The 15,511-nt window shown below is 43.0% G+C and overlaps 1 protein-coding gene across 6 annotated transcripts in view; it reads right to left on the bottom strand.

Moving 5' to 3' along the window:
* Positions 1-15,511, bottom strand: part of EML1 (EMAP like 1) — a 211,596-nt gene that overhangs the window by 16,432 nt on the left and 179,653 nt on the right. For all 6 annotated transcript variants that reach the window (XM_055361534.2, XM_055361533.2, XM_031001903.3 and 3 more), the window contains 5 exons: positions 15,279-15,433; positions 12,413-12,538; positions 12,020-12,151; positions 8,888-8,955; positions 5,962-6,050 (listed from right to left, as the gene is read on the bottom strand). In XM_055361534.2, the coding sequence (XP_055217509.1) occupies positions 5,962-6,050; positions 8,888-8,955; positions 12,020-12,151; positions 12,413-12,538; positions 15,279-15,433 (570 nt within the window). The remainder of the gene's footprint in view (positions 1-5,961; positions 6,051-8,887; positions 8,956-12,019; positions 12,152-12,412; positions 12,539-15,278; positions 15,434-15,511) is intronic.

Raw genomic sequence — 15,511 nt, 5'->3', positions numbered from 1 at the left:
CAACTTCAGGTAAAAACAGGGTGAATCCATCATGTTCTTCCCTGGGCTGCCCTCACTCCTTCGCAGCAGCTGGGCCAGCACAGCGGTCCTGGCAGGGAAGAACAGGCTCTGAGGACCACTCGGCTATGGTAAAGGGGCTCACTCCATATGGAGCCCTGGGCAATAGTAGCACTGGGATGGAAGTGACCATCTCTAGGGCAGTTGGGTGGGGAGGGCCAAGGTTTCTACTGGCCTGAGGTTACGGTTATTGTATGGGTGAGCGCATTCCTGGCTGACGGGAGGCTGGTGCGTGCACAGTGGAGGCAGGAAAGGATCCTGCCTATTCAGACACCCTTCCGGCCAATCTGAATCTGTACATGTGCATAGAGGAGATGTAAAAGGGTGAGTGGAAAGTAAAAGTCAGGCCGACACGGAAACGGCCTGAACTTTGAACATGCCCTTCAACCTGCCCACAGAGCCACTGGCAGAGGACGGAGCCTTACTGGCTTAAGTTATTTGTGCATAACCTCTGCCCAATCATTCATTCAAACTACATGAAGCAAAAATAGAGTTGAAAAGAGAAATTTGGTGGCTCCTGCCTGTAATCCCACTTTGGGAGGCTGAGGCAGGAAGACTGCTTGAGCCCAGGAGTTTCAGTTTAGAGACATAGGAATACCCTGTCTCTAAAAAAAATTAGCTGGGCGTGGTGGTGCCTGCCTGCAGTCCCAGCTACTTGGAGGCTGAGGTGGCAGAATCACTTGAACCCAGGAGGTCAGGGCTGCAGTGAGCCGTGTTTGTGCTAGTGTACACCAGCCCAGGTGACAGAGCAAAAAAAAAAAAAGAAAAGAAAAGAAAAAGAAAAGAGAAATCTGAATAGACTTGTAAGAAGTAAAGAAATTGAATTAGTAATTAAAAACCTTCCCACAAAGAAAAGCCCAGGTAGTTTCACCAAATTCACATACATTCTGTCAAATATTTAATATAAAACCAACTTTTCACAAACTCTTTCAGAAAACAGAGGAGAGAACACTTCCTAATTTGCTCTGTAAGGCCGGTAGTACTCTCATAACTGAGACAGACAAAGATGCCACAAGAAAAGAAAACTATACACCAATATCTGTTAGAAACCTGGAGGCAAAAATCCTTAATAGAATACTAGCAAACACATGTCAAAGGGATTACACACCATGATTAAGGGGAATTTACCACAGGAATGTGAAGTTGGTTTAACATCTGAAAATTAATAAAATGTAGTGATATTAATAAAATAAGATGAAGGATGAAACCCACATAATAATCCCAACGGATGCAGAAAAAGCATCTGATAAACTCCAACCCCATTCATGCTAAAACCTCCAAACAAATCAGAAATAGAAGGGAACTTTCTCACTATGATAAAGGGCATCTTTATCCCTCATGATGAAAGACTGAATGCTTTTTCTCCTCAGAAAAACAGAGGAAACTTAATAAAATGTAGTGATATTAATATAATATAATAAGACTGAAACAACTTTCTGTGGTTTCAGTAACCTGTGGTCAATTGCGGTCTGCAAATATTACATACAATACAGTATTCTGAAAGAGAAACCATATTCACATAACTCTTATTACAGTATATTGTTATATTGTTCTACTTTATTATTATTGTCGTTAATCTCTTACTGTACCTGATTTATATATTTAACTTTGCCATAGGCAAGTATATATAGGAAGAAACATAGTACACTTAGCGTTTGGTGTTATCCATAGTTTCAGGCACCTGTGTGGGGTCTTGGAAGGTAGCCCCTGTGGATTAGGAGGGATTATTATACTAAAACTAATCAAAGAAGTTTAGAAAGGTCATAGGATATAAGATCTACAAGCAAAATTTAATCCTATTTTTACATACTAGCAGCCAATCAACTGAAAATAAAATTTAGAAAACAATTCCATTCACAATGGCATAAAAAAAAACTTACTTTGGAATACATTTAACAAAGGAAGTGCAAGACTTGTACACCAACAACTATAAAGCATTGCTGAGAAAAAGTAAAGACCTAAATAAATGGAGAGACAGTCTTTGCTCATGATGAGAAGAGCCACTATTGTCCAGGTGGCAATTTCCCCCATATTGATCTGTAAATTAAACATAATCCCTCTTACAATCCTAACAGGCTTTTCAAAGTTAGAAATTGACAAGCTGGCCTAGTGTGGTGCCTCACACCTGTAATCCCAACACTTTGGGAGGCTGAAGTGAGAGGATCTCTGGAGACCAGGAGTTTGAGACCGGCCTGGGCCACAAAGTAAGACCCTGTGTCTACAAAAAAATTTCAGAAAACAAAATAATAAAAAAAGACAAGCTGATCCTAAAATTTATATACAATTTTACATATAGTAGGAACCTAAAATAGCCAACACTATTTTGAAAAAAACAAATTTGCAGCAGTGACACTACTCAATTTGAAAATTTCCTCTAAGGTCATAGTAATCAGGGGATAAACATAGGTGAAGGGGACAGAACTGAGTATCTGGAAATAAACCTTTACATTTTTGATCGATTGATTTTTGACAAAAGTGTCATTGATAATTCAACAGGGAAAGACTGTGTTTTCAACAAAAAGTGCTTGGGACAAGTAGATACCTCTATGCAGAGCAAACAGGCTCTTCCTTCTCACCATCCACAAGAAACAAGTCTAGTGTACTCTTGTAACTCTTGTGTAATTAACTCAAATGCATCATAGACTCGAATGCAAGGGCTAAAACAACTCTTCTAAAAGAAAGCATACAAGGAAATATTCATGATCTTGGATACGACCCCAAAGGCATGATCCACAAAAGGAAAAACTGATAAACTGAACTTCATCAGAATTAAAAGCTTTTGTGCTTTAAAAAACCCCATTAAGAAAATGAAGGCTGGGCATGGTGGCTCATACCTATAATCCCAGCAGTTTTGGGAGGCTGAGGCAGGTGGATCACTTGGGCCCAGGAGTTCAAGACCAGCCTGGGCAACATGGCGAAACCCTGTCTCTAACAAAAATACAAAAATTAGCCAGACGTGGTGGTGTGTGCCTGTGTTCCCAGCTACTTGGGAGGCTGAGGTGAGAGGATTGCTTGGACCTGAGGTCAAGGCTGCAATGAGCCATGATCATGCCAGTGCACTCCAGCGTGGGTGACAGAGTGAGATGCTGTCTCAAAAAAAAACAAAAAAAAAAAAAACAAAAAAAAAAAGATAAGCCATACATTCAGAAAAAATATTTGCAAATCATCTATCTGATAAAGACTGTATATACGGGCCGGGCGCGGTGGCTCACGCCTGTAATCCCAGCACTTTGGGAGGCCGAGGCGGGCGGATCACGAGGTCAGGAGATCGAGACCATCCTGGCTAACACAGTGAAACCCCGTCTCTACTAAAAAATACAAAAAATTAGCCGGGCGTGGTGGCGGGCGCCTGTAGTCCCAGCTACGCGGGAGGCTGAGGCAGGAGAATGGCATGAACCCGGGAGGCGGAGCTTGCAGTGAGCCGAGATCGCGCCACTGCACTCCAGCCTGGGCGACAGAGCGAGACTCCGTCTCAAAAAAAAAAAAAAAAAAAAAAAAAAAAAAAAAAAAAAAAAGAAAATGAAGGCTGGGCATGGTGGCTCATACCTATAATCCCAGCAGTTTTGGGAGGCTGAGGCAGGCGGATCACTTGGGCCCAGGAGTTCAAGACCAGCCTGGGCAACATGGCGAAACCCTGTCTCTAACAAAAATACAAAAATTAGCCAGACGTGGTGGTGTGTGCCTGTGTTCCCAGCTACTTGGGAGGCTGAGGTGAGAGGATTGCTTGGACCTGAGGTCAAGGCTGCAATGAGCCATGATCATGCCAGTGCACTCCAGCGTGGGTGACAGAGTGAGATGTTGTCTCAAAGAAAAACAAAAAAAAAAAAAACAAACAAAAAAAGATAAGCCATACATTCAGAAAAAATATTTGCAAATCATCTATCTGATAAAGACTGTATATACGGAATATATAAAGAAAACTTACTACTCAACAGTAAGACAAACAGCCCAATTAAAAATTGGCAAAATATCTGAATAGATATTTCACCAAAGAAGATACTGGAATGACTAATATGCACATTAAAAAATGCTCAATATCAATAGTCATTAGGGAAACACCAATTAAAACCACAATGAGATGCCATTACACCCTCTTTAGAATGACTATAATCAAAAGGACAATAACAAGTATTGGGAGGATGTGATGATACTAGAACCCTAGCACATGGCTGATGAGAATGTAAAACAGGACAGGCAGTCTGGCAGTTTCATAAAATGTTAAACATAAGTTTACCATACAATCCGTCAATTTCACTCCTAAGAATTTACCCAAGAAATGAAAACAAACACAAAAAGGCATATACATGAATGTTCATAGCATTATTAATAATAATAAAAACCAGAAACAATCTAAATCCATAAGGCCAGGGTGTGGTGGCTCACGCCTGTAATCCCGGCACTTTGGGAGGCCGAGGTGGGTGGATCACCTGAGGTCAGGAGTTTGAGACCAGCCTGGCCAATATGGCAAAATCCCATCTCTACTAAAAATACAAAAATTAGCCAGGTGTGGTGGCATGCACCTGTAATCCCAGCTACTTGGGAGGCTGAGGCAGAAGAATCGCTTGAACCTGGGAGGTAGAGGTTGCAGTGAGGCTCTGTTTCAAAAAAAAAAAAAATCCATCATTAACTGATGCATGGATAAACAAGATGTGGTATATATCCATAAAATGGAAAACTACCCAGCAATTAGAAGGAATATAGTACTGCTCCGTGCACAATAACATGGATTAATCTCAAAAACATCATTCTACGTGAATGAAGTCAGATGCAACCAACTACATAGTGTAGGAATCCATTTACACGATATGTCCAGAAAAAGCAATTTTTGGAAACAGAAAACAGATCAGTAGTTTCCTCGGACTGGGGGTGAGGGTGGAAGTGAACTGCTAATGGGCATGGAGGAAACTTTTTGGGTGATGAAAAGGTTAAAAAACTGGACTGTAGTGATGGTTGTTCCATAGCTCCACAAGCTTATAAAGAATCGATGAGCTGTACATTTATAATGGTTCATTATTGTATGTAAATTACTCCTCAATAAAGCTGTTAAAAAGAGTCCTCATCTTTTTGGGATATATACAATTATTAACAGATGAAATGATGAGATGTCTGGGAACTGCTTCAGAATATGGGAGGCGGGTGGTGGGTGGGGCTCCAGACGCAGGAAACTGGCTGAGAGCTGATCATCATTGAAGCTGGCGGATGAGTACATGGGGTTCATTATTCTATTCTGTTTAATTTTGTCTGTGTTTGAAATTTTCCATAACACAAGCATAGTGACCCAAAGGAGGGAAAAGAACCCTAAATGCCATAATTATGTGCATGTCTAATTTAAATTTTACTCTGAGGAGGCTTGTGAAATTTTTTCTTTAAAGACACTGACACAGAATCTCAATTCTGTTGGGATTTTAAAGTAGTGAATACAATAGCAAAGACACAGAATCAACCCAAATGCCCATCAACAGTAGACTGGATGAAGAAAATGTGGTATATATACACCATGGAATACTATGCAGCCATAAAAAGGAACAAGACCATGTCCTTTGTGGGGATATGGATGGAGCTGGAAGCTGTTATCCTCAGCATACCAGTGTAGGAACAGAAAACCAAATACCGCATGGGCTCACTTATAAGTGGGAGCTGAATGATGAGAACACATGGACACATTGGGTGGGGAACAAGACACATTGGGGCCTGTTGGAGGGGGGCGAGGGGGAGGGAGAGCATCAGGAACAACAGCTAATGGGTGCTGGGCTTAATACGTGGGTGATGGGTTGATCTGTGCATTAAACCACCATGGCACACGTTTACCTATGTAACAAACCGACACATCCTGCACATGGACTCCAGAACTTAAAATAAAAGTTGATTAAAAACAATAAAGTAGTGAATGGTTTGGAGTCTAACCTGGTGAGTATCGCATTACAGACAGCTGTTCATTTCCATCTGTGTGAACGGTGACCAAGTCTTTTGTTTCTGTGTCAAACACAAACCACCTGTTATCAACATGAGAAAAAACACAGTAAGTTGTTTAATGAGAAAATGAAGATTATATAATAGTGGGATGAATAAAAATTATTAATCATAAAAGCTTAATAAATACTCAGAATTTGCTTAATAATAAGAAAGCTTGTTCCCAGCTTTCATTCAAAGAAAATTGCCTATATATAAGCATTTTCTAATGAAAGGAACAGCATATTGGCTAGCATTCAAAACTATGCCATTATCAACACTATGACACGGTTTCTCTGTGTTTGTGCTTTGTCATTTACACATGGAGAGAAAGCTCTGGGCAGGGAAGATGCCAATACCTAGTGCCAGGGCATATGGTGAGAGGAAGCAGTGAAGGACCACCTGCAAGAGCTCACCCAGGTTTCCAGGGCGAAGCAGGACCATGCAGGAGGATGGGGCTGGGACAACTCCGGGGTGGTGGTGTTCCCAATGGTGCTGCAGACAGAGCAGGCCAAGAGTACAGGCCTTATGGGGATGCTAGCCTGCAACCAACAAGGCGAGGGAAAGCACAGAGCAAATAGGAGACATCGGAGTGGAGGACTGGTCTTCTAATTTCACCTTGCTGGGCCATTTCCTCAGTGGTGAGATGGGGAGAAGAGCCCAGGTCTACTCTGCAGGCTCAATATTAAAGTCGAATGATAATGGACATGGAAGTGCTTTGTATCCTCTGATAAGCACACAGTACCCACTAAATGAGTGTTAACATCAGAATGACTGAACTCTCCTGCCTGTTATATTCTCAAGGGGTGGTGGTGAGCCCCTGGTGTTTTTAGGATAAATGGAATGCGGATAAATGGATAAATGGATAAGGATAAATGGATAAACTGTTGCTGCAGTTTCTAACCAGCGTGAGGACATCCCATCAGCATGTCCACTGACGCAGACTGAGTGTCCCTTGTCTTCCACAGGAGCCCCCCTAGCCATGCATTGTCAGATGTCCTGCCCCCCAGAAATGTGGATTTTGCTTCTCAGTGCCAATTTCTTGCATCTTCAACAACCATTTACCTTTAATGTGCTATTTAACCTTAATAGAGGCTGGGGCTGATTAGAACATGGCTTTGAAGTGACCTGTTAAATCAACAGCATCGGGAGCTAAGTCCAACCTAGGACCTGAATGGCAAGAGGTACAGATGAGGGGCTGGATTAGGTGACCCGATCCATCTCCTCCACCATGGGACACTGTGATTCTGAGCACTGTCACCGTGTCCTACACACACAGTAGGCATGCTGGCATCCGTCAGCCTGTTGGGAGGCCAGTCATCAGAATGTGGGAGCCTGATGAGTTAGAAGGTTTACCTGTCTCAAAGAGAGTCAAATAGGAGGTGGAGTGAGTGTGTGTGTGTGTGTGTGTGTGTGTGTGTGTGTGTGTGTGTGTGTGTCTGTGTGCATGTGTGTGTGTGTGTGTGGCTATACAAACGTTTTCATGAAGAATTCTGTTGGCTACGTGGAGCCCAATACTTAAGATATTGCTACCTATGACCTGCAAAGGGCTACCCTTTCTTTATCCATATAGGCTCTGCAGTCATAGTAACAGAATCTAAGTGCTACGCTTTTTAGAGAGGAAGGGTGGGAGGAAAAATATTTGACTGAAACCACAGTAAATGTATACAGTACAATGAGCAGCATAAATGTTCAATCAAAACCTGGAAAGCAATGATAATAATAATCCCTGCAGTACCTGATGGGCAGCCCTGGCAGGTGCTGTGTGCACTGTCTCCTTCGATCCTCAGTGCAACACAGTCAGGCAGGGAATATAACAATTTACAGAAAAAGAAACAAATTCAGAGAGCTTATGTAACTGGCTCAAAGACACTGCTGCTAAGTGGCAAAGCTGAGCTGCAAACGCAGACCCACCATCCGGTGTGTAGGAGGTGCCAGGTGAATAGGTATTAACTCAATTGGAATATGAGGCTCAGGGTCTGGGCAGTTCCCAAAATTTTGAAAGGGCAGCTAGAAAAAGCATTTATTTTCTATTTTTAATTTTTTTTAGAGATGGGGTCTCGCTGTGTGGCTTAGGTGAGGGTACAGTGGTGCAATCATAGTGCGATGCAGCCTCGAACTCCTGATCTTAAGAGATCCCCCTGCCTTAGCCTCCTGAGTAGCTAATACAGATGTGGACCACCATATCCAGCTCAATTTTAAATTTTTTATAGAGATAGGGTCTTGCTGTGTTGCCCAGGCTGGTCTCGAACTCCTAGCCTCAAACGATCTTCCTGCCTAGGCCTCTCAAAGGGTTGGGATTACAAGTGTGAGCCACTGTGACCAGGAGTAGAAAAAGCATTTTTAAATGCTCAGCACTTTGAAATGTTTTCTTGCTTCATTCCAAAATCAAGGCTCCTCCCACAGCCTCAAGATCAGGGCTTGAGAAGCTCCACAAATCCTCGAGATTGTAGGCAAAATGTGTGTGTGGCTGGGTGTGGTGGCTCATGCCGGTGATCTCAGCACTTTGGGAGGCTGAGGTGGGAGGATCACTTAAGCCCTGGAGGCTGCAGTAAGCTGTGATTGTGCCACTGCACTTCAGTCTGGGTGACAGGGAGAGACCTGTCTCAAAAAACAAACAAAAAGAGTGTGTGTGTGTCTAGTGGAGGTAGAGGGTCCTTTTCCAGGAGAGAGGGTCTACGGCTTTCCTCAGATTCCCCAAGGCTCAAAATGTAATGGGCCACTGTTTCAAGTTTCGCTTTTAACTTAATTCTTGGTAAGTCATTAGAAGCTTCGAACATGTAGCCAAGAGCTGAACGGGGGCCTGTTCCTGGGGAAAGAGAATCAACAGGCCTCTTTTCCATAAGCTTTGCAAGCACAAACCCTGCTGGCATGGACTTACCTCCCAGTGAGTGTTCCGACTGCAACCACAGACCCTGAAGGATGAAAACCAGAAGACTGAGCTGGATCCTAAAATATTTTAAAGGAAGTGTAAATTGATGAACAGATAGAACACTATAGCATAAAACACACACACGTGCGTGTGTGCACACACAAACGCTCACACTTCTAATTCCTTAGGGCTATATGGCTCTATTTGAAAAGTCTCTTTTCTAGAGAAAAATGTTTTCCTGCTTGAATGAATGCTGCGTTTCAATAATGCTAAATTTCTACCTACCCCCACCCTTTTTTGAGGCAGGATCTCACTCTATTGCACAGGCTGGAGTGCAATGGCATGATCATGACTTATTGCAGCACAAGTGACACTCCTGGCTCAGCCTCTGAAGCAGCTGGGACTACAGGTGTGTGTCACCACACCTGGCTAATTTTTTAATTTTTAATTTTGTAGAGATGGAGTCTCCCTATGCTGCCCAGGCTGGTCTCGAATTCCTCGGCTCAAGTGATGCTCCTGCCTCTGCCTCCCAAAGTGCTGGGATTATAGGTGTAAGCCATTGAGCCTGACTTAAATTTCTGTCCTTTTAGGATTTTTCCCTTTTTGTCTTATATCCTCTCATATCTACAGTAATCTGATGAAAGACAGGTAAATGCCCTTCTACAAAGTCACAGCTTATAGAACCCAGCCCCTTCAGTTGACTCCCCGTGCTGAGTGGTAAGCTCACTGAATAGTGTGCTTGATTGCTCCAGAAAGACAACCACGGCACCCAACTCCATGACACGGAGACTGGGTGAGTGCCCACTGGGTGCAAAACACTATGGAGGCCTGGAAGGATCACAAGATGAGCAAGGCATGTTCTAGGTTTTGATCCAGTGGAACACACACACAGTCATCACTAACTCGGATACAAGACAGAATGATCCATGAAAGAGATACACAGGGGAGGGAGGGATGAGGTGACACTGGGAAGCTGGGCCAAGGCTTCGCGGTACAGACAACTGGACTTGGGCCTCCCAGGAGAGGAAGAATTATCACCGGTGAAGGTGAGATGTGGCCACTCCAGTCGTTTTTTGGACCATGGTGAAGGGGGCAGTAATACAGTAAAAGTGATGGAAGCAACACAGCTGTGGGCATATTTGAGGAATGGCAGATAGGTCAATGGGCTTACAGCACAGAGTATATCACATTAGTGATGTCACTGCCATGGTAAGGACTTTGATCACTAGGAAATAAGAACACTTTGAATGGTCTTGTCCTTTCAACAAAAAGAGTGACATGACTGAACATGTGTTTTAGATAAAGGCACTTGGCAGGAGTGTTTAGGATGACGAGAGAAGAGATTAAGGAAGATCAGGAAGAAAAGTAGCAATGGGAATGAAAATAGGAGGCCCTGAGATCCACTGGATAATCTAAAAAACCAAGAGAAATAAACTTGATATATGATTACATTATTTCAATGCTTTCTTTCTACAGTGGGAGCTGTAATTAAGCTCAGAGCTGCCACTAATACACAAACAGAAATTGTGTTCACTTGAAGCTTTACCATTTACAAAGTACTTCTGTCTGTGTCATTCATCTGAGCCTCGTAACAACTTTGAGAAGTGGACACTGAGTTACAGATGTCCAAGGTCACAAGGCCAGTAGGCAGAGGAGCTAGAACTTCATTGCAGTTCCCTGGCTTCCAGTTTAGAGCTCCAACCCTTATGTTAGGCTAAATGATTAACAGCCTGGTAAAGGAGCTGTCATTGCCTTCAGCCCTCCTGGACCACCAGGGCATAGGTAGAACATATAACACTGTTCCCTTTAGCCCCTTCCTGCCATCACGGGCCACACCTGCTCTCTGAGTGGCACTGCCTGCCCCTTGGGCCCTTCCACCTCACGGCTCAGCTGGCCACCAGTGACCAGCACCCCTTCCGTGAAAATGAAGGGAAGGGAGCCAAAACTTGAACCTAGCACCTGGGACATGCCAGTAACTCTATGGGGGATGAAAGGATGATGTGTTGGTTTACAGAAGGGCTATTTCCTCTGTGCAATGGGATTGCACAGATCATTAGGGCACCGGCAACAGAGAATGAGCTTCCAATTCGCTGCAGTGCAATGCAGTGGAAAGAACCAGAGTCTAGGAGTCAGACTGAGCTGGGTCCTAACACTAGCTAGGTCACTCACTAACTTAGTGACCTTGGCAAGTTATTTAACTTCTCTACACCTCAATTTCCTAATCAATAAAATCAGAGTTAAAAAAAACCTCTTCAACCTGCAGAGCTGCTACAGGGATTAAGGATAATACACGCACAGTGCTTGGCATGCAAACAGTCAGTGCTCAAGTAATACACGTGGGGAAAGGGCATTTCAACACTCTGACAGGTCATCAGAGTTTCTTTTGCAAAATTCACAGAGATGTTGACTTTTTTTTTTTTTTTTTTGAGACAGAATTTTGCTCGTTGCCCAGGATGGAGTGCAATGGCGTGATCTTGGCTCACTGCAACCTCCACCTTCCGGGTTCAAGCAATTCTCCTGCCTCAGCCTCCCAAGGAGCTGGGATTACAGGCATCCACCACCATGCCCGGCTAATTTTGTATTTTTAGTAGAGACGGGGTTTCTCCATGTTGGTCAGGCTGGTCTCGAACTCCCAACCTCAGGTGATCTGCCTGCCTTGGCCTCCCAAAGTGCTGGGATTACAGGCGTGAGCCACCGTGCCCAGCTGACTTTCAAACGAAAGTTCACTTTACCATCAAACTCAAAATGTAGAGATATATTCAATCGTGTGTTTAGTACAGCTTGTAAATTCCCATTCAAAGGGTACACTGTAAATAGAATGCAGGCTCATAACAAGTATTTTTCAGCTCTTAGGATGGTTGAGAGACTGTACTCAGAAAATCTGACAATGAACTCAGAAAGAACAACTTCTTGTCAGAAAATTTCAACAGTAAACTTCAGAATTACATGGCTGAGGCCACTTGAGGCAATGTTAAAAGTAACACTGTTAAATGCAATTGCAATGTTAAGGCAACTCTTAATAGATAAATAACATTTGCTTTGGGACAACTTTATATCACTGTTGATTTCATGCAAAAAATAAATAAACACGTTCCAGATGAATTTCTGTAAGAAAAATGGAAATGTAATGTGCATGTTTACCTCTATTATTTTGTCCCAGACGGGACGGTGACCCACAGCGTCCCAGAGAGTGGCATGCTTGTCATGCCCACAGGTCAAGAACTGAGGTTTTGAGGCATGGATGGCCAGTCCCCAGAGCTCATCAGTGTGACCCTACAAATAACCAAGACAAACAGAAGTGCTCTGAGATACTACAGTTCGCACTCAGGAGCCGTAAGGGATGACGAACCGAGGCTTCATGCTGACTTCATAACTGCTCTCAACAGTTTCTCTCCTCCCATCTTCCAGCAGCCACAGACACTCTGGGGTGGAGGAAGGTTATCATAGTATAAAGCACCTGATTGTAATGCTTGATTAGAGTCTGATATAATGCAAAATGAGAGTGTTTGCTGGGCCTGCTGAGCGGGATCGTACCTGAGTAATGGGTGTGAAGTCCCCTGACAGAGTGCCCTGCAGGACAAAGTTTCGAGTTGTGCCAATCAAGATCACATCGCCTTTCCCCTCAGCCACTGTCCGTATTGGACCAAACTGTTCTGGAATCTGCATTGAAAAGTCATATGAAAAGAAAAGATGTACAATTTCATTCAGTTGTTAGCTCAGTCATTCAAAACACTTATCATAATGATAGTCCCTATAACAGTTTTATATACACATATGTATATACATATAATGTACATTCAAATATATATGTTGTATATACATATATATGGAGAGTTTCACATAGATAGATACCACAGCTGGCCAGGCTTGGTGGCTCATGCCTGTAATCCCAGCACGTTGGGAGGCTGAAGCAGGTGGATCACCTGAGGTCAGGAGTTGGAGACCAGCCTGGCCAACATGATGAAACCCCGTCTCTCCTAAAAATACAAAAATTAGCTGGGCGTGGTGGTGGGTGGCTGTAATCCCAGCTACTTGGGAGGCTGAGGCAGGAGAATCACTTGAACCCAGGAGGTGGAGGCTGCAGTGAGCCGAGATCACGCCACTACACTCCAGCCTGGGTGACAGGAGTGAAACTCCATCTCAAAAAAACAGATACCACAGCCAACTGTTGAGTGAGTGATCAAAACCCTAAGTCTTATTTTTAAACTACAAACATTTTATATATCTTAGAAGCATCAGCAAGAATGAGCTTAAGAAAAAGCATTTTCCTCAACAAAATTTAAAAATAAGGAATGCTACTGGTTAGTTTTCTCTTTACTTTTTACAATTTCTGATAGCAACAGTAGATACAATTCGGAAAGTAAAGAATATAGGCCAGGCGTGGTAGCTCACATCTGTAATCCCAGCACTTTGGGGGGCCGAGGTGGGTGGATTGCTTGAGCCCAGGAGTTCCAGACCAGCCTGGGCAATATAGCGAGACTCCATTTCTACCAAAAATACAAAAAAAATTAGCTGGGTATGGTGGTGCTTGTAGTCCCAGCTACTCAAGAGGCTGAGGTGGGAGAATTACTTGAGCCTGGGAGGCAGAGGCTGAAGATCACGCCACTGCACTCCAGCCTGGGTGACAGAGCCAGACCCTGTCTGAAAATAATAATAATAATGATAATGATAATAATAATAATAGTATAACACTGCCATAATACAACTTAAAATGGTAAGTTCTTTGGCAATGTCACTCTGTTCAGTTTAAAAATCGACATAAACATATGGAATAATCTAAATGTTAAGAGAAAGAATTGCAAAATACACCCATTAAGAACAACTTGCTATGATGAAGAAACAAAGTGCTTGTACTATAAAAAGAACAAATGCTGCAGCTTGACCCTGGCGGTTGCTGTTAGGCTCTCCCGTTCCAGGAAAGAAGCAGCCTCCCCTCACACATTCTCCAGTGTGGCTTGTTAGCACAGATTTGAGTCAAGTTGATGATGACCCATGCTAATGAGGAGGAATCAGATACTAACAAACAGTGAATAGCTTTTATGAAATTAGATGGGGCTTTGGAGCTTTCTTTACAGTTATAATATGACTTGGGCATGTCTATGACTCTAGCAATTCACAATATGTTCAACCAAATGCTAGTCAAATCTTATTATTAAAAATGTTCTCACAACAGAATCTCCATGCAAGGGGAAGTGATTTCCAAAGCTCAGATGAAGAACTTCCTTTATTAAGGGAAATAATCAACAGAACCAAATTTTCACACTGCCAGAGGGTGGTGCCATGTTGCTCTCTGATGTAAAATATAAGTGTTTTGTGTGTATCTGGGTTCAAAGTGCTAAAGTCTGTCCATTCTCAGCTAGGGATGAAAAGCATCACGCTTCAGAATGAGGCCAATTTTGCAGTGTCTGCTCGCGATTCCTGGAACCTGGGGGAGAAAATTCACTGAGTGGGCAGAAGGAATATTAAATATCTCGCCTCTGGTGCCTACCGGAATGCAGGGCTGCCAAGCAGATAATGGGGAGGTACACCGGGTATCAAAAGGAGTCACAGCCCTAGGGAGCACATTGGCACTTAGCTGAGTGCCATGTACGAAGTAGACACTCAACAAATACTAGTTCACTCAATGCAATAATATCTCCAAAATAACATGCTAGAAATTAAAAATTAAAGGAGGCTGGGCGTGGTGGCTCATGCTTGTAATCCAGCACTTTGGGAGGCTGAGGTGGGAGGATCGCTTGAGCTCAGGAGTTCCAAACCAGCCTGGGCAACATCTCTACAAAATTACAAAAATTAGCCAGGTGTGGTGGTGTGTGTCTAAAGTCGCAGCTACTTGGGAGGCTGAGGTGGGAGGATCGCTTGAGCTCAGGAGTTCCAAACCAGCCTGGGCAACATCTCTACAAAATTACAAAAATTAGCCAGGTATGGTAGTGTGTGTCTGTAGTCCCAGCTACTTGGGAGGCTGAGGTGGGAGGATCACTTGAGCCCAGGAGGGGGAGGTTGCAGTAAACTGTGATCACACCACTGCACTCCAGCCTGGGTGACAGAGCCAGACCCTGCTCTAAAAAAAAAAAAGAAAGAAAGAAAAAAAGAAAAAGGAAAAGTTAAAAGAGAAGACAGATTTTTATAATAAATCAAAATGTGGGTAACAGTCCCTTGGAAAATTGAGAATAAAAATATTCTAAATATGAAGTGTGTTACAACCTCAAGTTTTATAAACCTAATTCTATTTTATTAGTTATATTTAACCTGCCTCAGGATTTTAATAAAATACATTGCTCCCATATAATGTGATTTCACCTAAACAATTTTCAAAACTGTAAGATACAGATTTCAAACTAATAAAAAAAGGATAATAGTTCAAGGTTAAAAACAAATTTTAGCAGTAGCCTTGATGACTCACCTCCGTTTTACGAAGTTTTTGATAGTTTCCGCTCCAAGAAATGAGCTTTCGGTCTTTCCCACCTCCCGACACCAGTGTGCCATCTCTTAACATACAAAGTGCAAAAATGCCACCCTCATGGGCCCCTTGAACTGCATAGCTTATTCGATTTGTACCTAAACACACCAAGAAAACCATCATTAGCACATTGTCAAAAGGTTGCCTCTGCCCATTTTCTAATCTCATCTGACTTA

The sequence above is a fragment of the Gorilla gorilla genome, chromosome 15 (genome assembly GCF_029281585.2).
Source record: "Gorilla gorilla gorilla isolate KB3781 chromosome 15, NHGRI_mGorGor1-v2.1_pri, whole genome shotgun sequence".
Taxonomy (NCBI): Eukaryota; Metazoa; Chordata; class Mammalia; order Primates; family Hominidae; genus Gorilla; species Gorilla gorilla.
The sequence above is the reverse complement of the archived record's forward strand: the minus strand, read 5'-3'. Positions and strand labels throughout refer to the sequence as shown.